The sequence below is a fragment of the Panthera uncia genome (assembly GCF_023721935.1).
Source record: "Panthera uncia isolate 11264 chromosome B2 unlocalized genomic scaffold, Puncia_PCG_1.0 HiC_scaffold_24, whole genome shotgun sequence".
Lineage (NCBI taxonomy): Eukaryota > Metazoa > Chordata > Mammalia > Carnivora > Felidae > Panthera > Panthera uncia.
In genome coordinates, this window is record NW_026057580.1 from 116,821,726 (window position 1) to 116,844,299 (window position 22,574).

A 22,574-nucleotide genomic window follows, 5' to 3' on the forward strand; every position below is an offset into this window, starting at 1 on the left:
GTGAGCTGTTCTAGCATATTACTGAACCCAGAGAAGGGTTCTTGGGAACTCCTGATTTATAGCTGGTTGGTCGGATGCACAGGTGAGGCCCTGGGCTGTGGGAGGGGCACCAGAAGCGGGGACACCTTGTGGGACTGAGCCCTCGGGGTCTGTGCCAACTCTGGGTGGTTAGAGCCAGACTGAAGTCACTTATAGGACTCCAAGCTGGCGTCTACTGACAAGTGAAGAATTTGTTGGCATGGAAAACCCAGACATCTGGTGTCAGCAGTGCCAGAATGAGTAGAAACAGGTGTTTCCTGGAGGACCTCACCGGATTCCTGGGTCTGTCTCCCTTGTTCTGTGAACCCCTGACCAGAGCCCTGAGACCTGGTCCCAGCAGCTAGCAGCCCCTGATAGGGACCCAAAGTGCTGTTGTAAAGAAACGTGGAGAACCAATCCGCGGTCTGACTCCCAGCGCTGACCTCCCTCAGCCCATCCTGTGGGCAGGCCGCCTTTGACCAAGCCCAGAACTCTGACTGAAACACGCTCCTGGTGATAAGGATTAAAGTAGAGGGAACCCCACCCCCGATTGCCTACTGCTTCCCGGATCCCTCTCGGTGAACGCTGGCCTGCTGCTAGAGCACTGGGGGTCGGTCAGAGGTGCGAGCTCTGAGCCCGAGGTGGCTCGCACCCGCAGTGTGACTCATCGGCTCAATGCCTCTGAAGAACCTACTTTGCCTTCTGTTCCCATTACGTTTCGTCTTTGCTCATCACTTGCGAATACGAGCCGCAGGAACTGGAACCAGGCGAGACCCAAAGGAAACACAGACATTGGTGTAGCTCCAAATTCCACGCTGGTGCGGGCTGGGTTCTCTCGGATGCTTAATTAGCACATTTCTATCTGCACCTTTTCCTTCCGTTGCAGTGAGGCTTTGTACCACGTTCGTGCTTTGAGGCCTCAGCCAACAGTCGACAGTGAACGAATTAACACTTTGGCTATTACTCAAAAATTATAGGCGTTCCAAAGGAGAAAAATGTGAAACAGAAGGAAAGTTTCTGCACACGGTTTTTGAAGGCCTCCGTCAACCTTCCTAGGGCCCATGTGGTTATTATTTTGGATTCTGGTTTTGTTGATCTTCTCCTCAAATGTGTTAAGTAGGCGGTTTTGTCCTTGATGACCCCTTTCTACGTCGACCGCACACATCTGACAATCGGGCAGAATTCTGGGCTAGGAAAGTCAGGGAGCGTTTGTGCAGGTCCCTGAATCACAGCCGTCGGGGGGCGGTGACCCAGCGCGCTGGAAGTGAGGAGTTTTCACCACGTTCTCCAACGTCAGGTAATTATGAATAAGAAACGTCAAAGGAGCAGATGTGAGGGTTCACGCTTACTCTCTGCAGTAGGGACATTTGATCATCTGTGGTCCATCCCCAAACTGCAGTATCACTGGACGTGTCCATCTGGCCCCACGCGTCTGATTTCTACCCCTGGGGGGACGGTGTGACCTGGCACCCAGTTGGGACTTCCTTAGTCAATGCACAGTCGTGAGCGTGCCCTCCGGCGGTGGCGGGGTCTGCTTTTCCACGGCCCCGGTTACGGTCGGCTCTCCACTCCACATTTTTAACAAGGCGACCTCTTTCACCGTGGGGTTAATCATCACTGGATTTGTACATTCTCAGTAAATTATTCTCAAAGGGTTTGGGCATCTGCCCCAAATACTTCCACAGACAGCCTGGGGAAATGTTTAATCCCCGGCCCCTTCGAGATGCCTTTGAAGTATTTTATTCGGCTGCTGTTTTCGAGTCACACGGTATCCGCCTCGGATTCTTGGGGCGCGCTCAGGACAAGCTCACTTGGGACTGGTGTCCTCGCATACACTCGAGCTCTGCCCGACTGTCACGTCCAGGCCGCACCGTCTAGGACGTGAACACGAGGCCTGTGCTTTACCTTTTAATCACTTACCCTTCGCCTACACGTTATTGTTCATAGTTTGGAAGTATTTTCCGGCCCTTTGGCATCTCATTCACTCAGGCTCTAAAATGTTTGCTTGCTGGGTCTCAGAGGGCACTGCCGGTTGAGAGCTGGGGTCTGGCACCCGCTCGGCCCCCAGGGCTGGCTGGAGCCGACCGGCGTGCTGGTCTTGACCTAGCCGTCAAAGGTCGGCCTGTTGCTGACGGGAGCCGGGAAGGGACATCGGAGACCAGGACGGGGAAAGCATTGTGGAGATGGGACGCTGGAGAGCAGAACACAAACGCAAAGAACAGAGAGCCGTCCGTCTGCCAGCGGGGGGAGCCGCTCCCCACAGGTCTGCTTGGGGACTGGATCCGACGCGGGCTACACGGCCGTGCTATTTTACCTTCGTCGGCCCATCTCCTTCCTACCTGACCGCGGCCGCATCCCCCTGGGGGTCTGAGACTCTCCCAGAAGTTCCTATAGGAGACACGGACGGTCACGAGGGACGAGCCAGACAAGCGGCCACTTTGCAAAGCCCTAGAGAGTGGGTCCGTTGCAACCTCCCATCCTGCAGAAGGTCTGGAGAGGCATTTACTCAAAACAGCCGCCTCGTAGGGCCCGCCCGACAGCCCCAGTCACGAGAGCCGCCACCACCGTCTGGTGACCACGGCCGACGGGCACACCCCAAGGCTCTGCAGGGCGCTCGACCCGACCCCACCCGGGTGCTCCCGGGCTGCAGCATGAAGGCTGGCACGGGGCCTTTCCCCAGGTTCTTGTCTCTGGCTTCCGGGGCTTGCAAATCTTTCGGGGCGACCAGTGTCACACCTGGAGGCACCCCCGGGGCGGAGACAAGGACCCTGAGGTGCAGCAGAGGGACAGGTCTCCCAAGGCTACCTTCAGGTAACACGTCCGACCTCCCCCTCCCCGCAGACCTGTGTGGACCAGGTCACCAGCGACACGGGCCCCAGGGGGCTTTCTCTAGTTCACCGACACTGTCCCCTCGGCACCCGGCTTGGCCTGGACTGCCTCTCCCAGAACCCCCCTCACGCACAGGGAGATCACACGGGCCCCCCCACCTGCCGGCGTCTGCTCCAGCTTTTCCTGTGATGTTCTTGGGGCCTACTGTGCGCGCCCGCCCCCTGCCCTGTCCCCAGCACGGCCGTGGCCTCTCGGATGCAACCCGGGAATCCTGCAGGGGGAGTCCGCCCCCTGGCCCCACTCCCGACAACAGCAGCTGTTTGGGCCGCTGACCTACTGTGCACGGGGTCGTATCGCTGAGCCTCTCACACCGTACAGTAAATAAGTGTGTGACACGCTGCCACGTGCACACCAGCTGCCACGTGCACACCGTCACGGTCGCAATGAGCACACATGTGGGGCACCTGGGGGGCTCAGTCGGTCGAGCATCTGACTCTCGATTTCAGCTCAGGTCGCGATCTCGCGGTTCATGAGTTCGAGCCCCACACGGAGCTCTGTGCTGTGAAGGCGGAACCTGCTTGGGATTCTCTCTCTCCCTCTCTCTGCCCCTCCCCTGCTCACGTGCACATGCACGCGCTGGCTCTCTCTAAAAATAACATTAAAAAGAAACAGAAGAACACAGATTTGACTCCGAGGCTCTTGAAGTCCGTGAAGTGGGCCATCTCACCGCTCTCGACACGGAACACAGCGTGCTCCTGCCTCTCCCTCCCCTCCCTCCAGGATGCCCGCTCCGCCCGCCATCGTCCTGCCCTCACGGAAGGGACCGGCTTTTCAGGTTTGCCGGGGGACCGTCCCCCCAGAGGCAGCAGGGCGGAGGCAGGGGGCGCCTCCCCCCGCGGTTGCGGTTTCTGGCCTCCTGGCCCACGTGACCGGCTTTCGCGGCGGAGGCCGTGGCAGCACCAGCACCCGCGCGTGACCGGCACCTGCTGCGGGTGTTCACGGCGTGTGTACTGAACGGCGACAGCCCCCGGTCAGTGGCAGGTGAGACTTCCATGCAGACTCTGGAGCGAGGACATTCGGGGGATCCCGGGGCAGAAATGCCAGCTTTAGGCCCGGGGTAGCCGTGGGCCCTTGTGCAAATCGTATTGCAAGGTGTAAGGCATCTTTGCTCTTTCTTCCAGCATCTTCTATGCACGTGCCCCAGGAGGGGGTTACGGATTGAACTGTGTCCCTCCGAAATTCTTGTGTCGATGTCCTCACCCCCAGGACCTCAGAACGTGACCTTATCTGGAAGTGGGGACCCTGCAGATGTGGTTACAGATGAGGTCATACTGGGCAGGTGGGCCCTGACCCAACATGACCGGCCGCCTTACGAAAAGAGGAAATGTGGACACAGACACACACGGGAGAGTGGGGGAGGGGGGGCTGGTGTCCCCTGAGGCCCCGGAGCACCAAGGATCCAGCATCTCCCTGGAGGGGGAGAGGGAGGCGGGGACAGACTCTCCTTCCCAGCTTCAGAAGGCGCCCGCCCTGCCCACACCCTGTTCCTGGACCTCCGGCCTCCAGAACTGGGTGTTCTCTCCGCCCACAGAGGACAGGGGACAGCCAATGAGCATCTCAGCCTTCCCTGTGGTCGCCTTTCTCTTTTTACCCCCTCACAAGGGGACTCAGCAGGAGGGGAGGCACCGGGAGGCGGGTCGGGGGGGCGTGGAGAAAGGCTGCTGTTTCCCAGCACCAACATCAGGCCGGGCCTCCGGGGCTGGGGTCCTTGGGGCCACCTGGTGGGCGAGGGCTCTTCAACAGGCTAGGAATGGAGAGACAGAGGTTCTGGCTGATGTGAAGGTAACATGGTCATGATACAAATCTGTGTGAGAACGGGCTTTGGGGTGAGGGCTCTGAGCTCCCTGAAGGGCACGGGGGCTACTCTGGGCCAAGAATAAGGCTCACAGCAAACAGAAAGGAGGGGAGGACCCCGCCTTCCAACCCAGCTGCCCTGCAGGTCAAGATGAATCTACCCAGTGTGGTCTCTCTCCTTATGGCTAAAGATCTGGGGGCAAGTGGCTTCAGTTGGCTCCTTTAAGAACAGAACCACCCTACGACCCAGCAACTGCACTACTAGGTATTTACCCAAAGGATAGAAAAACTCGGACGCAAAGGGCCACATGTGCCCCAATGTTCATAGCGGCGCCATCGACAACAGCCAAAGTACGGGAAGAGCCCACGTTTCTATCGACTGATGAACGGATAGAGGATGTGGTTTATGTGTACAATGGAATATTATTCAGTCACCGAAAAGAATGACATCTTGTCATTTGCAGTGATGTGGATGGAACTAGAGTGTATTTTGCTAAGTGAAATAAGTCAGTCAGAGAAAGGGAAATAGCATATGATTGCACTCGTGGAATCTAGGAAACAAAACGAACATGGGGGAAGAGAAGGAAAAATAAAATAATATAAAAAAGGGAGGCAAAGCATAAGAGACTGTTAACAACAGAGAACAGACTGAGGGCTGACGGAGGGAGGTGGGTGGGGGATGGGCGTCCAGGAGGGCACTTGCTGGGATGCGCACTGGGTGTTGTATGTGAGTGATCAACCGCTAAGCTCCGCCCCCGAAACCAATACCACAGTAACTAACTAGAACTTAAATAAAAATTTGGAAGAGAAACAAAGATTCAGCTGCCTTCCTTGGGAAAGCTATGTAACCAACGACCCCGACTACAGTTTCTTCATGTTCAGTGTGGACGTCGCATGTTGTGAAGACTCCCAAGGGAAGGATGATAGCTCCTGGAAAACTGCGTGATGATCCCCTTTAGACATGATCCGGAGGGCAGTCTTTGGCCACAGACGGCTGGCTTCCATGCCTCCGTGGGCTCCAAAGGGCCCGTATCTTCTAACGCACGATTATCTATACGCTAAATACGCCCATCTTTCTCGCTCGTCAATTATTTAAACTAAATAATAAAATAGGGGCGCCTGGGGGGCTCAGTCGGTGAAGCGTCCAACTTCAGCTCAGGTCACGATCTCACAGTTCGTGAGTTCGAGCCCCGTGTCGGGCTCTGTGCGGACAGCTCGGAGCCTGGAGCCTGTTTTGGATTCCGTGTCTCCCTCTCTCTCTGCCCCTCCCCTGTCCATGCTCTGTCTCTCTCTGTCTCAAAAATAAATAAAACATTAAAAAAAATTTTTTTAAACTAAATGATAAAGTAATATTTGGGGTTAGAGAACTATGATTTTTGTATAATTACATGCTAAGACAAAAAATAGACTATTTCGAAAATGATATCCCTCTTCCAGAACAAAGGGAGAACACAGCCCCTCCCCGTGTCGCATTCACCCGGGTCACTGTGACAAATGCTCTCTGGCCAATGCAATGGTATCCGAAAGGAGACTGGCTTCCAGACAGAATTCTCCAGCATCTACAGGAGACGGGTCAGAATCACATTGTGTGTCTCAGCGAGCGGACGTGCCCCGTGTTTTTGTCTCTCTGTTTTGAGCCTGGTCTCCCCCGGGGAGAGGTCGGGCAGGCTAAGACTCACAGCCAGGCTCCCTCGAGCGTGTCCGAGAGGGCAGCTGTGCGGGAGAGGAGGTGCGACCCCGGCCCCCTTAGGAAGTGTGTGATTTCCGCACGTGCCCCGTGCACCCGACAGCGACGAGGCAGAGACTGGACAGATCTGTGCGGCACAGACTTGGTCTTGAAAGAAGAGTTTCAGCCATCAGCACAATTACTGTTGGAGCACTGCATAGAGAGTCCTCTGGGGGCAACTCTTCTTCGTGACTGGAGAGGCCCTGCTCTCTTTCTGGTTCAAATTCAGGACGAGGTAAGTCACCCGAATGCTGTCCTGTCGTGGAAGGCAGACATTCAATCTTCCTTTTTTTTTGCAACGATCTCAGGAAAATGTTTAACTGTATCTTTTAAACGCATCCCATAAAATGACTTTTTTTTCTGTTTTTTGCCAGAGCTAGGTTACCGGTCCTTGTGCATCGGACAACCTTGCTCTGCCCTGTCCCACAACCAGGCGGCGGAGAAAGAAAAGGATCCGATCAGGGGGAAGCAACGTGGCCAAGAGGTCGCGACACGGGCTCCGCCACGGGTCTCTGTGCGCCGACGATCTCTGCCTTCTCACAGATCTGTCGGACACGTTACAGTGCGTGCTATGGGTCGGGCACTACTCTGGCCCTTCCAGTCCGTCCGACCACACTGGAGATAGTTACTGCCATCACGCTCCGTTCCCAGAGAGGGAAACCGGTCCGGAGAGGATGCGGTCCTGGCCCTCTGCCCCTGTGCCTGGTGCTGCCACCCGGGGCTCCTCAGGAGCTCCCCTTCTCTAGGCTCACCCCTGCCATTCTCCACGTTTCAGCAAGCCTGGATTACATACTGTAGAGTTCCTCTCCTTCGTAACTAACGGGTCCCTAAGATCTGCCCAAGAGGAATGAGAAATGTGGGGGGGCAGGCCAGGCACAGGACCTCCCTCAAGTCCGCTCACCCTTTCCTGAATACCTCCTCAGTTGACCTTGAGGCTGGCAAATAAGACAACCATTCCCAATCCCCTATTCCTTGTATCCCGATACTTGTCTTCCTACCTTCCTTTTAGCTAGAAGTGCCATGTGACGGTTCCTTGTCCACAAGAAGCACAGGGAAGTCCCAAGGTTTGGGGAAAGCTTTGCCTTCCTGATAAAAGGGACAGAGGCAGCTTTTTTTTATCCATTTCCTCCCTTCAACTGAATGTGACGCCTGGGGCTGTGGCAGCCACTTTGTGACCACAAGGCACCACTCACGAGGATGGAAAAACAATGCACTAGGGACGGTAAACCTAGAAGACGGGTAGATCTGGGCTTTCGCTAACCAGCTGCCGAGCCAACGCTTACAACCCGTTACTGCCACACGAGTCGTTACTTCGAGAAAAACAAACGGCAGTGTGAAAAACGACATCGTCGAGTTAAACAACTGTAAGTGACTCAGGCGTTCTGTGAATACCCTCCTTTCCCTACCGGGAAGCACTGCTGTGAGGATTTCAATGAGATAATAATTCTCTTAGGGCAGTGCCCCATGCACACCACCGTCCTCCCCGGGAGGGCCGAGGCCCCAGAAGAGGAGTGAGCTGGGCAGAGGAGTGCTTGAGCTGCCCCCAGCCTGCCTCCGGGCTGTGCGGAGAGGCTGTGCCCACGCCGGTCAGGGTAGAGCACTCGGGAAGGAGACACAGAATCAGAATAGAGGTGTGCCCAGGTGTCGGGACCAGGCATCTGAAGACGGGCAGAACAACACAGGGGCTCTGACCGGGTGGGCTCGGGGGGCCCAGAAATGAGTGGAAATGACCGGCGAGACGTTTATGTGCGCCCCAGACTCTGAGGCAGGTGTGTTCTGCGGGGTAAGACGGGCCAGGCTGCAGTGCAGGTTGGCTTTGGACGGGGAGGGATTCCTTCTGGGTCACGCGCACACGGACGGAGACGTTCAGGGGAGGTAAGCAATTGATTCATGATCAGGAAAGTCAGATCAGAAACAGGCAAACGGTCACGATCTTTGTGCGATGCTCAGGGATGAACTGGAGGGAGTGAACACACCCAACGGAGGGACGCATTTACTGTTTGCTTCTAGGTCTTAAAACACCTCTCGCAATTACCAGGTGCTGCCTACCTCCTCCCCAGAGGCCACGGGGAAGGATGTGAGCGTCTGCTCTCTCGCGGAGGCGCCCGGGCCAGGCCACACGGGATTTGGCAAAATTGCAACGAGACAGCAGTTCCAGGACGAAGGGTCAGACGCGGGCCCTCGACTCCCCATCTGCGTTCCTGGGGCTGCGTTCTCCCGCTGCCCCCGTGGCCCTCACCCACAGGGCAGGGTGGCTCCACGGTGACGTGAGGGCCTTGTCTGCGGCAGCCCCGTGCCGTGTAGGGGAGACCGCCAAGGCGGAGAGAGAGGCAAGCCTTTCCCGCCCTCCCGAGCCTGCCTGTGCAGGCACACGCGGCCAGGGAGCGGGCAAGCCCGGTTCCTAACGGAAGGGCCTGGTGCAGGCGTCGCTGTATGGCTCAGAATCGAGGGCCCCGGCCTTGCCTCGGTCAGAGCCAGGACAAGGAGGGGTCCTGACGATTCTTGGCCAGAGTCTTTAGGTCCCGTCTGGGACTTCACTGCCCGAAACAAGGTGGAGGAGATTCTGTTTAGCCCTGGAGGGTTCCTCCGGATCACGAGCTGGACGCACAGACACCACGACAGCCCCTGATTGTCAGCACAATGTAAAACCCACCGTGGAGGCCGGGGTGCGCCCCATCCTGGACCTCAAGGCTCCCTGCCCTGCCCACTGGCACCTGGTGGCTCAGTGACCAGAGCTGCTCTCCGGGGAGGGCCTCGGCCTTGCCTCCAGGGAAGTGCCTGTGGCCCAGTGAGCAGGCCCCGCCTTTAGGGTCCGGCCTCTGGGCCCCTATTTGGTGCAGCCCCTAAGAGGTGCACAGTTATCACGCTGGCTGGTTTGAGTCAAAGTCATCCGACCACAGCCGTTTAACAGACACCATCCCGCGGCTTGTGCAAGGTGGGTGTTCGGGGCCGGGGCTCACGTGGGGTCCCCACACCCCCTTGCAGAGGCCGCCTCTGCTGTTAAATGGGTACGGGCTCCACCATGGGATGCCTTTAGACTCTGTAGCAGCTCATCTCTGCAACTAGATAGATGCTGGGCATCTCTCTAGCCGGGTTTACAGAACCAGGGTCTCCCCGGGGGGCTGTCCCCAGGGTCAAGGCTAGAGACGGTTGTACTTGCTACGGCAGGGGGAGCGAGGCATCGAGGGAGGGGCCGGGGATGCCGCTGAACATCCTGCAGTGCAAGATGGTCCTCCACGAGAGAGAATTACCCAGTTGAGAGGTCACTGGTGCCATCGCGGGGACACCTGGGGACAGCATACCCCATTTAAACGGCTGCCCTGTAGGTCTGGGACGACGTGCCGTAATTTACTTGACGGCGCCCTTACTGTTGGACATATGCCTTATTTCTAGGTCGTTGCTAAACAAGCATTTTTTTATACACGCAGCTTATAGGCTGGATGGACTTCTAGAAGTAACATCTCCTGATAGAGCAACATATACGGTTTAAAACGTTGGTGGGTTTTGCCGAGTGTTAATACGTCGTTCCATCACCTCTGTGGACAGCAGGGCCTGGCGCTATGCGGGCACCAGGACGGGGCCTGCTCGTGTCCTTGCTCTCCAGCTCCCCCGTAGTGGGCACCGGGCCGGGCACCTCCCCCCGCCCGACGGCCCCACCGCACTGCTGACCGCTGACCACGCGTCACTACGCTCAGCACGCACGCAGGTGCCCGTGACAACGAGGGATGGAAAGCGGCAAGCGGGCAAAGAGGATTCGGCAGCTGTGTTTCTCGCGGGAGTCCTAGGCAACCCGTGCGTCTGCAGGAGGAGAAGTCCACCGAGAGGCAGCCGGGGGAAACCTTTCGCGGAGAGGGATTCTGAAAGTGGATTAGCGCTTGGCTAACATTCACGTAAATCTCGATTTTCACACACGTTAGGATGTATTAACTTAAGGGGGACTGAACAAGAGGCAGCTTTCAGCCGTCCTGTCCTAGGTTTGCGGGGCTCTAAACGTAAAGCGAGTAGAAACAAGTTCCACCCTTTTGTGCAGAAACAGTGCCTTTTGGGAAATAGCTAATAACCCTTGGCCAGAGACTGTGGCTTAGAAGTCCTTGTAGTTTGGACGCGAGAGGGCATTTGCACACCCGACTCAGGCCCCTTGCTCTCAGTGAACCTGGCAAAACGTGCAGGCAGGCAGTAGAGGTGGGCGGGCGGGCGGCCCCTGCCGTCCTGGGGCGCATGCGGGCTCTTACCCAGACGGTTGCACGGGTTCCGTTTGAAGAGGGCTCTCAGCAGGCTCTGGGCTTCGGTGCTGAGGAACTGTGGCATGCCCAGCTTGGCTCTGAAAACGGAGTTGTAGTTTAGGATGAGAAGGACGGCCAGAGTTTTCTCCGGCACTTTGCGATCCTGCTCAGTCAGCATGAACAGATCAAACCGACGTGACCCAGAGCAGCAGCACCCAAACTCTCTGGCCTTAGGGCCCTTCTGCGCCCTAGAAGTCACGGCGGGCATCAAAGAACTTCTGTTTACGTGGGTTCGAGGAGAGAAATCTTTACCATAGCGATTGAATAATTCGCTTCAAAACTAATGCAACCATTAAAAAGAAACACTAAGAATCCCATTAACATAAGTAACATTTTAAATGATGTTTTACTACGTTACTACGCTATGAACCACGTTTTCCAAATAACAACAAAAGGTTTGGCTAGAAGAGTGATATTGTTTACAGTTCGGGAATCTCTTCTGGGTGAGAGGAGAGAAAGGCAGATATGCTTATCTACCTCTGTGTTCGATCTGTTGCAGTACCAGGAAGAAAATCTGGGACTTCGCAGAGCTAGCACAAACAATCCTAAACTTTGGATGGAACCACAAAAGACCTCAAATAGCCAAAGCACTTCTGAAAAAGAAAACCAAGGCTGGAGGCATCACAATTCCAGACTTGAAGCTACATTACAAAGCTGTACTAATCAAGACAGTATGGGACGGGCACAAACACACACACAGATCAATGGAACGGAGAACTCAGAAATAAACCCAGAAATACATAGTCAACTCATCTTCAATAAAGCAGAAAAGAATATCCAGTGGGAAACAGACGGTCTCTTCAGCAAGTGGTGCTGGGAAAACTGGGCAGGGAGATGCAGAACAATAGACCTGGACCACTTTCGTAACCACACACACAAATAAACTCAAAATCGATGAGAGACCTAAATGTGAGACCCGAAACCATAAAAGTCCTAGAGAACACAGGCAGCAACACCTCTGACATCAGCCGTACCAACATTTTTCCAGGTATGTCTCCGGAGACAAGGGAAGTAAAAGCAAAAATGAACTATTGGAGACACATCAAAATAAACAGCTTCTGCAGAGCGAAGGAAACGATCAACAAAACTAAAAAAAAAAAAAAAAAAACCGACAGAATGGGAGAAGATATTTGCAGATGACGTATCGGATAAAGGGTTAGTATCCAAAATACATAAAGAACGGACACAACTCCTCATCCCAAAACCAAATAATCCAACTAAAAAATGGGCAGAAGACATGAATAGAATTTTTTCCAAAGAAGACCTTCAGGTGGCCAACAGATACGTGAAAAGATGCCCCACATCACGCATCATCAGGGAAATACAGATCAAAACTACAGTGAGATACCACCTCACGCCTGTCAGAATGGCTAACATCAACAACTCAGGCAGCAACAGAGGTTGGCGAGGATACGGAGAAAGAGGAACCCTCCGGCACTGTTGGTGGGAACGCAGACTGGTGCAGCCGCTCTGGAAAACGGTGTGGAGGTTCCTCAAAAAGTTAATGTACGCTTATCAACCTACTGTGATGAAAAACATAAAATGAAAATAAAATGAAACCCAGTAATCTAATTGACCCAAATGACTGCAAAAAAAGAAAAAAAATCCAGGAAAGGAGGAGCCTGATGGGAGCCTGAGCTCTCGGTCCCCGGGGTCCCCAGAATGTGTCCTGGGAGCCATGGGACCACAGCTTGGTGTTGACTTTAAGAAATGCTCAGCCACTCCCAAGCGACGAGTCCACACACAGGATTAGCCGGAGGGAATTATTCTAGTTTTAGAGAAAGTACAGCTCATGTTCCCCCTTCAAATTAAAAGTCACACAGGTAAGCAGTGCAAAAATAGCAGACCGCAGCCACAGATCTGTCGCCCACAACAGAGGAAGACACTGATCAAATCCTCTCTGTGGGCTTTCCTCCACTCCTTTCTCTCCTCCCACTTATACAATGGCGCAACCTTCAAAAACTTAAGCTTTTTAGGCGCCTCCTGCTTTTATAAAAGTGTCGTGTCCACCTGCAGGGTTTGCGAGAGCGGGTCACGAGGACCAGCAGCTTACGGCTTCTCTACGCCCTCGCGCAGCAGAGGGACATTAATTTGGAGCGAGGGGCCACCTGTTTCCAGCCGCCTCTCTACCCCCATCCACACTCCTGTCTTCTCCTCCTGGAGCTCTCCCTTCTGACATCGTGCTTACACGGAGCCTGCTCATGTTTAAGGTGTCATCGCAGGGCCGGCACTGGGTTTACACGTCTTTCCGGGATGCTAAGAGCAACAGCCACTTGCACGGTAATTGATTCTTTGGGAGAACTGAACAGAAAATTGTGCGTCTGTCCAGTCACGTGGGCAACGTGATTCCTTGCCAACGTGAGGCAGGAGAGCTCAGGGACCTGAACGAACGGGGTCAAGAGGCAGAGAAAGAAAGGAACCCCCGCTCTTGTGCTCTCTGGAGCCCCGAAGTCCTCTGCCCTTCCGAATCTGTACTTTGTTTCGGAAGGTCCCTGATCACCACACTCCCTGCCGCTGACGCCACACGCGATTTCGCTGATGGAAAACGTTATCTGCGCTTCACCAGGGTCACTCGGGGATCCCCGTCAGCGTCTCCGCTGCAGCGAAAACACCAAGTATGCATACCACGGTTGTTGCTGATGCCTACTTAACAACCCGGGCTTCCAAGACGGAAGCTCTTGCTTTGGAAGGTGCTGGGCATACTGGATAGGTCCCCAAGGGTGGGTGTTTCCTACTCACTTGAGGATGAGGGCCATGGTCTCCTTCCTGTCCTTCCCCTGGAACGGCAGCGATCCCGTGAGCATCTCGAACTGCAGAGGAACACAGAACAAGGAGGGTGAGTGTTCAGAGCGGCAGAGACCCCCAGGTGGGCAAAATGCAGCCAAAGTTCACGTGTCCTTTCAAAATCCCAATCAATCCGGCGGAGGCGCTGGCCGACACGCTTGGTGCCCATCAGAGAGCAGAGCGGCCTCATGGCGCTCGAAGTTGGGCGGGGAGGCGCACAAGCCAGCAACCCAGGACGTACCCCGGCCGTGGTAGGAGAGGCCGGCCGAGCGCCGTGGAGACGAGACACGCTGGGGAAGGGGACGGCAAGGGGATGGAGGCGGGGCCGTCCCCCTTCCGCGGGGCCGGTGGAGGACCCCGTTCCCGTCCTTCTCTGGTGGGTGCTGTGGAGGCGGCCGGGGCAGAGTGAGTTCGGTCCGTTAAGAACCTCCAGTGAGAACAGTATGGCGCCAGGAATGTCTCCAACAGGGCCACGCTGAAAATAACAAGCGGACCTCTGCCGGGACGGCCTCCGGGTCGGAGACAGTGTCAAGGGCCCGCCTGTCCCGAGCACGGATAAGCCCGGACTGCACGGGCTCTGGAAGGGGTGGCCTGGACCCGCAGGGTACGACCTGGACGAGGTGCGCACCTGCCCCCTTCTGAGAAAGAACGAGGGCAGGCGTGCCACCAAACCCTGTCCTTGAAAATGGGACGCTGAATCTGACAGAGGCTACAGTATCCGTCCCAGTCCGCGTCTTCACGTCCTTGTCAATTACACTTGAGCCTTGAACACAGGTGTGAACAGCACAGGCGCGAACACGGGTGTGAACAACACGGGTGTGGGTGACACGGGTGTGAGCACAGGTGTGAACAGCACCGGCGTGAATGACACAAGTGTGAACAACGCAGGCGTGGACAACATGGCTGTGAATGACACGGGTGTGAACGCCATGGGTGAGATCGACACCGCCGGGAACAACACAGCTGTGACTCATGGGTATGAGCGACACAGTTGTGAACAATATGGGTGTGAACAGCACGGATGTGAACGACACGGGTGTGAACGACACGGGTGTGAAATAATCCACTTCCGTGCAGGTCATGTTTTGGTAAATACAGTACTACATACACCACAGGCGTGTTTTCTCTTATGATTTTCTCTTAACAACATTTCTTCACCTTACTTTACGGTGAGGATACAGCACGTAACACATATAATGCACAAAATATGTGTCAATCTACCGCTTATGTTATTGTGAGACTTCTGGTCAACACTAAGCTATTGTTAGTTAATTTTGAGGGGAGTCGAAGTTGTATGTGGATTTTCAACTACCTTCAGAGGTCAGTGCCCCTTAGCCCTGTGCGGTTCACGGGTAAACTGTATAAGGAAACGCCTCGGTGCGGGTGTTGGTATGATCTTACTAAACTTGCCTTAGTTTTGATTCCGACTGCATGTCTCTGTTCCTTTAAAATTTATCCCGCGGTATCTCTCCTCCGCATTAGGAACAACTCGAGAAAGACATCGGAGTAGAAAGACCGAAATAATCACCCACAATCCCATTATCCGGGGAGAGCCACAATTAATATTTGTTATTTCCGTCTACTACTTTCTTGAAGCTGTGTTTTTTAAAAACACAGATAAGGTTTTATATACCAACCTTTCCTAGAACAATATAAAGGCTTCCAATGCTTATTGGAAAATCTTCATAACATCACTTTATATGTGGATATGCCAAAACACGTTTATTTGTTGTTGGACACTTAGAACGTTTCCAATTTCCTGCTATTATAAGTAATGCCGAAATGTACCTAAAAGCTTTCCTACCCCATGGAGTTACCCTTATGACAGCCTGCCGGGAGTGGAATTAACCAACCGAAAGCAATGAGTGTAGTTAAGGCCTTATTAATACTCTTGGTTTGCTTTTTGAAGGTAAAATCTGAAAAGAAATGTTAAGAGTTCCTTCCTGTTGAGATGTGTGAAGCATTCCTCTGTGCTAACACCTGCTGTCCCTCCCGTGTGCACTCATTCGGTGAAAACACACAGAACAGACTGCAGGCAATCAATCAATCTACAAGCCATAAAAACGGAGAGTCAGAGAGTCCAGAAGATGATCCAAAAATAGACAAATATAATTAAATGGAAGGGGAGAACGCCCTGGCAGATGAGCCATTCATCTGACAAAACTAGATGAAAGTTTATACGTTGATCGTAGAAATCAAAGTATCTCTTAAAATAGAATCCTATTAGCAAAGAAAACCCCCTTCCTATTTTGCTTCTACCCTTCTTTCTCTCTCCTTTCTTCCTTCAGGAATGAAATTCCATGGCAAGGAAAAGCCTTTGAGAACTCATTGCTACAAAATCGGGGCCCATCCCGAACATCTGTGCCTCATGTAACCCTTTATCGTGGGTCAACCAGCAACTTGCAGCATTCGCCTGGTGATTCCTTCTTTGCTTTGACTATGACCCCGGGGGATCCACAGCCTTTGTGTTTCTCTCCCTCCTTCCCCTGTTCCTCCCCTTGCAACACAGGGGGAGGTCACACACTATTCATGAGCACGTAACACAGCGGCAAACGTGGGTGTCCACTAAATGCTTGCTGATGAAGACAATGCTGGTGGTGGTGATCGTGATGAACCCCACACGAGTCTATTTTCCCCACTTCCAGCCCCCTTACAGGTTCCCTCTCTGTCACACGTGGAGAAAGGAGATCATTTCAGTTTTCGGTATTACTGTTCTCAACAAAGCCGCTCAGCACTTTCTCCATATTTAAGGATCCCGGGAAATCAGGGCCTTACTGATGTGCTTTCCTGGGACATTATATGCAGTCAGAGTTTTGCTCTGGTGTTCAACAATACCGAGACCGACCAAGGTTTCCGGGGCAAACTGATATAAGCCATCATCGGCCGTGGGGTCCCACACACCAGGACACGTGCTGGTGGTTCCCCAAGAGGTCCATTCACAGGTCGGCACCAGGGCAGGCTGTGGAAATGTACAGAAGGATAAATATTTTGACGTTTCTACAGCAGTGGTTCTCAGTGGGGGAGGCTGTTCCCGTAGGGGGGGATCTCCCAATGTCTGGGGACAGGTTGATGGTCAAGCTGGGGAGGTTGGGGGTGTAGGTGCCCGTGACGTCTACTGAGTAGCAAGGAATGCTGCTTAACATCCTACGATGCATAGAACAGCCTCCACCCAAAGAACTGTCCAGCCCCAAACCTCAACAGTGCTGGGGTAGAAAGCCCTGTCTGAAGGGACGTCTGACGAGCCTCAAGAGAGTGGCCAGCCCTGCGGCACAGACACGACACCACGGAAGGCACCCAAACGATGCCGGGAGCGGCGGAATGAGAAGGTTCTCCGTAAGGGACACACTTCATAGCAGGGAACCTACAATTCAAGTTCGTTTGGCTGAACAACATTCTTAAAAAAGAAATCAAGGGCAAGTTACATCTTAATGTGAAAACGGACAAGGACAAATCCTACAATGAAATGGGATATTTGGGATGGTGGCCATACCTGGGGTGGGGCAGGGCTGGCCTGGGCTCAGCAGGTGTGGTTTTTGTTTTAAATTTTTTTTTTAACGTTTATTCATTTTTTGATAGAGAGAGACAGAGCGTGAGTGGGGGAGGGGCAGAGACAGAAGGAGTACAGAATCCGAAGCAGGCCCCAGGCTCCAAGCTGTCAGCACAGAGCCCGACACGGGGCTCGAACCCACGGACCGTGAGATCATGACCTGAGCTGAAGTCGGATGCTTAACCGACTGAGCCACCCAGGTGCCCCTCAGCAGGGGTGTATAAGTTTGTGTGCACGTGTGTTGGAGGGCGCAGAGCACAAACTAGTCCACAACCCTCAGCACCCACTGTGCATCACCCCTGCTCTGAGCACTTGAAGGTCTACATGACCTGGTCCTTTGAGGGCAGAGGTGCAGGCGTTCATTTCCTTTCCCAGGGCAGCTTCTGAGCCCGAGCCAGCTGTATGTGCCGAACAATTTACACAGACACCTGCGTGTGAACATCCACGCACGCTCGGTGTGAGTGGCTAAGAAATGAGAGAAAAATCTAAGGGCCTCTCCCTTACGACCTCGGAGCATTCCGATGTCTACAAAGCACCCACAAAGCACAATCCCAACGTCCTCCTGAAAACGGAGTTCCAGGCTAGTGTGGAGATGTTAGCGATTTACTGTTGCCATGGAGACCACCACTACCGCTCAAGTTCTTTTCCAGCCTCAAGGACCTAACTTCAGACAATTTTGTTCGAGGACGAGGGCCTCCACCATCCATGCAGGCGTCTTCGTCCGAGCCTGGAGGGCACTTGTGGCCATCAGACGGTCTGGGGGTAGCCCCTCAGTGAGGACGTGCAGGGGACGGGCGGTGACCCCTGCAGTGTGCAGACCTTTCCTGGCGGTGCTCCCTTGGTGGTCCTACCCGCCCTTTAACGAAGCCGGTGGAGGGCACCGTATACACACGGCATGCCCTAAACCGATCTCCTCCCGAGTCCGAGCTCAGGCGCGACACCAATGCCACCCTAGACCCATCTCTCTTTGCAAGTGGGAATTTGGAAGTCGCTCCTGGTGCTGCCCAAAGGAAAACAGGCATCGTCACATCTGGCTGCAAGCTGGTTACCGCTGGGGGCTAAAGGGATTGGTGGGCAGGTCTACATGAGAATGTGGTTTTTAGAACAATTATATGATCTTAATCACTCAAGCTCTTTGAGCCTTCGTTTCCACTTCTATAAACAGAAAGAATGAGATCTTTCCCACATAACTTAATGATTTTTTTGGTTCAGATGGGATGAGAAGGAAGGGAGGCGCCTTGTAAACTCAGTGCCATGAGACCCTGTTATCACGGTGACGCCCCCTCCCGCTTCCTGCCGCCAAGCACAACAGTCCTGGACCCGTTCGCTTCCCCGGCTGCAAAGAGCTCCTGATTGTGGAGTCTTTTCAACCCAAATGACCGGATGATCCCGCCAACTCAGTGAGAAATGCCCGGAGCCAAGCGCTCCCGGTTCCTGCTGCGTCAATGACGCCAGATGCTGCTGGAACCAGGTCTCCTCGGGAAAAGCAAAGGACCGACGTCCGTGCGATATTCTCCAAACTCCAGAGCTCTCCTAGAGCTTTGGGACGAGGAAGGGCAGGGGACCCCGGGAGGAGGTTGAGGTGAGAGCCCACAGCCGTGTCACCCCCACGGGTCACGGAGCTCCCCGAGCGTGGGCGCTGCTCTCCGTGATGGGGTCCGACAGGGCGGTGCCCAAGTGCCTGTGTTGGGGAGACACTCCCCGTGGGTATTTGCAACATGACGGATTTATAGCGGCCATGTGTCAAAGTGCCAAGAGGACCCAGACAGGGTGCTCAGAACCCTGGGCGTCGGACACAGAGGTGAGGCATGTGGTGTGGTGGCCTGGACGCACAGAAGCTGGGCTTGGGACGCACAGGCTGTGCCTCACGCCAGCCGAGAAGTCTGGTGTGCGCTGAGGGCACGGGAGCACGGAGGGCCCCCAGCGCAGTGCTGTCGGGGAGGACGGCGGAGTGATGGGGCACGAGGAAGGGAGAGGAAGGACCATCTGGGGACAGGACGCCCCAGGCTGGGCGGTGTCTGTGTCTGAGCTGTGTGAACACACGAGCTAAAGAAAAGTCAAGTTTCTAGACGTAGATGTAAAAATGTCCAACTCCATGTATATCTTGGCTCACGTTAAGTTTTGCGACTAGGCAGAAGGATTTTGTGCGTGACAAATGTCTTTAATACGAAGATCACCGCATCCCTTAAAACCCTCATGCTCAGCCTGTACGACTGTTAAGTACAAGGAAGCTTTGACTCTTAGTACCTGTGGGTCCTTACGTGAACCCAGTTCTGTTTCCTGATGGTGGAATTTGGGATGGGCAGAGAGGGAGGCGGCCAGGAGGGGCAGGGGCAGGAATCTGGTGGCCTCCTCCCCGTCCCCGGGTCGCACAGCCACACTGCTCGTATACATCCCAAACACTGTTTTCCCTGGTCATTCGCGGGCCTCTGGGCCAACCTGGGGACCGGCCACAAGGGACAGCGACGCGGACGGGGAGGTCCCTTACCATGAGCACACCGAAGGACCACCAGTCGGCGCTCTGCGTGTGTCCCCGCCGGTTCACCACCTCGGGTGCCATGTACTCTATGGTCCCGCAGAAGGAGTAAGCTCTCTTATCGTGGTCGATGGCCTCCTTACTCAGCCCGAAATCTAAAAGAGGGACAGCACAGGGCGCTGCTTTAGTCTGGGCGGCAGTCAGGACCGCGTCTGTGTGGGCTCCCGACCCGCCAGCTCCCCCGTCACGTGGGGGAATTCTGCCCGCACGTGTCACCCCTCCCGCCCGCTCTGTCCCAGCACAGAACCCTCCTTGGATGCAAGCGTCATCGTGCCCCCACACGGTAAGTTACAGAGTCTTTCAAGAATCTACAAACCCAGGAGTGCCTGCTAACAGGATCAAGGGATGGCACTTCTTGGGGACCGACAAGCAGGCCTGGGGACAGAGAAGCACGTGGCCCCTGGTCCGCTGGGATGGACGGAGGTGGTTAGCTTGAAGTAAAGGGCCGGAAGGGGTTCCAGGCACGGGCCGCTGGGGAATGTGGTCCCCGGCGCTGAGGCACAAAGGGAAGATGGCATTTGCCGTGGGGTGGGCGGCCACCCCTCCCCCCGACCCCCAGGAAATCCCCACGAGGATCTCCCTTCTGGCACAGCGGGCGTGGCCACGCACTTGGTGGGCAAAGGTCGTGGGAACGTGGTTCTCAGGACGGTGGCCCTCGGTTTCAGCGTGTTTGGGAAGAAGGCCACGATCCATCATGTCCTTCAGGGCCCGGTGAGGGTGGCGTGAGGTCACAGGCCGGGCAAGGAGGTCACACTACCTATGGGTGGATGTGCTTCCTCCAGCGGAACGACTTGCTTTGCACATTAGCGCCTGGGAGCGGTTGTTTGTAATTGGCGCCTGGCCCAAACGGCCAATCATGACACAGGATTAGCCCCGGGTCAGGAGTAATAATAATAATAATAATAATAATAACAGAAGCATGATCACTTGATCAGAGAAAGCCCAAACCCTGTAACATCATAGATACATTTGACGTGGGAGCTCAGGGCTATTCGCAAACACCGCACACAAGTGTCACGTCTATATTCTATGTGCAGTTCCTCGTTTGGCAAAGAAAACTTCTGAAGTATTAAGAGAAGCTTAAACCTCCACCAAAGGCCCATAACTCTGATGACAGGACATTACAGGTGCCCTACAGCCGTGCCAGGCAAGGTCCGGTTAAACGGATAGTCAGGATCCCGTACAGAAGCTCATGAGAAATTTTAGACCTAACTTTCAACATTAACAAGCACGTAAAGATGTATAATCGATATTTATTGCCAGGGACTAGATGCACCGTGCCCGGTACTGGCACTGGGTAAAACTCCCCTGTGGGAAAACGGTGTGGGGACATGTGGCAGCGAGACTGTGTGGGGGCCACGGAGAGGGGAGGGGAGGCCTCGGGGGAAGGGTTGTGGAGGAGAGGGGGCCTCGGGGGAAAGGGGTGTGGAGAAGAGGGGCCTCGGGAGGAAGGGGTGTGGAGGAGAGGGGGCCTTGGGGGGAAGGGGTGAGGAGAAGAGGGGCCTCGGGAGGAAGGGGTGTGGAGGAGAGGGGGCCTTGGGGGGAAGGGGTGCGGAGAAGAGGGGCCTCGGGAGGAAGGGGTGTGGAGGAGAGGGTGCCTTGGGGGGAAGGGGTGCGGAGAAGAGGGGGCCTCAGAAGGAAGGGGTGAGAAGAGGGGGTCTCGGGGGTAAGGAGTGCAGAGAAGAGGGGGCCTCAGAGGGAAATGGGTGCGGAGAAGAGGCCTCAGGGAGGAAGGGTTGCAGAGAAGAGGGGGCCTCGGGAGTAGGGGTGCGGAGAAGAGGGGGCCTCGGGGAGAAGGGGTGCGGAGAAGAGGGGGCCTCGGAGGGAAGGGGTGCGGAGAAGAGGGGGCCACAGGGAGGAAGGGGTGCAGAGAATAGGAGGGCACGGGGAGAAGGGGTGCAGAGAAGAGGCCTTGGGGAGGAAGGGTTGCAGAGAGAGGGGGGCTGGGGGAGAAGAGGTGCAGAGAAGAGGGAGCTCGGAGGGATAGGGTGTGGAGAAGAGGGGGCCTCGGAGGAAGGGGTGTGGAGAAGAGGGAGCTTCGGGGAGAAGGTGTGCGGGGAAGAGGGGGCTTCAGGAGGAAGGGGTGAAGAGAAGAGTGGGTCCTGGGGGCAAAGGGTTGGGGAGAAGTGGGGGCCTCGGGGAGGAAGGGGTGCAGAGAAGACGGGGCCTTGTGGAGGAAGGTGTGCAGAAAAAAGGGCCTCGGAGGGGAATGGGTGAGGAGAAGAGGCCTTGGGGAGGAAGGGTTGCAGAGAAGAGGGGGCCTCAGGGAGTAGGCGTGGAGAAGAGGGTGCTTTGGGGAGAAGGGGTGTGGAGAAGAGAGGGCCTCAGCGGGGGAAGGGTGGGGAGAAGAGGGTTCCTTGGGGAGAAGGGGTGTGGAGAAGAGGCCTCGGGGAGAAGAGGGGCCTCGAGCAGAAGAGGTGCAGAGAAGAGGGGCCTTGGGGAGGAAGGGGTGTGGAGAAGAGGGGGCCTCGGGGGGAAGGTGTGCGGATCAGAGGGGGCCTTGGGGAGAAGGGGTGTGGAGAAGAGGGGGCCTCGGGAGGGGGGGGGGGGGGGGGAAAGGGGTGCGGAGAAGAGGGCTCCAAAACAGCCCGGACTGAGAGTCTGCAGGGAAGGTGCTGGAAGGTTTGTCGGTCAGAAGGAGAGAGAAACGGAAGGGAGCCCGGCAAGCTCGAGAATTTCCAGATGCTGTGAGGACACACACACAGCTCATCCACATCTGTGAAAACGCCCGCCAAATCAGAGACACACAGCAGCCGAGGTGGGCGTCAGGGGGACTTTGGGTCCAGGCCGCTCCCCCATTTACCCGGCCAGGGGGAAGTCACCGGGACACCGCTGCCCTTTACAAACCTGTGATCTTAATGTGTCCCTCTTCGTCCAGCAGGATGCTGAAAGAGAGAGGAGAAAGCATGCCTCACGAGCGGCCCAGCCGGGCTGGCGGGCGCGACTTTGGGTGGCAGTCAGCACACGGGCTCGCCTGCGACGCACCGACGTGGGCTT

General features: G+C 55.3%; 1 protein-coding gene across 3 annotated transcripts in view; it reads right to left on the reverse strand.

Annotated features, from left to right (window-relative positions):
• Positions 1 to 22,574, reverse strand: part of RPS6KA2 (ribosomal protein S6 kinase A2) — a 344,268-nt gene that overhangs the window by 38,463 nt on the left and 283,231 nt on the right. For all 3 annotated transcript variants that reach the window (XM_049654582.1, XM_049654581.1, XM_049654580.1), the window contains 4 exons: positions 22,425 to 22,462; positions 19,530 to 19,672; positions 13,450 to 13,520; positions 10,660 to 10,748 (listed from right to left, as the gene is read on the reverse strand). In XM_049654582.1, coding sequence (XP_049510539.1) covers positions 10,660 to 10,748; positions 13,450 to 13,520; positions 19,530 to 19,672; positions 22,425 to 22,462 — 341 coding nt within the window. The remainder of the gene's footprint in view (positions 1 to 10,659; positions 10,749 to 13,449; positions 13,521 to 19,529; positions 19,673 to 22,424; positions 22,463 to 22,574) is intronic.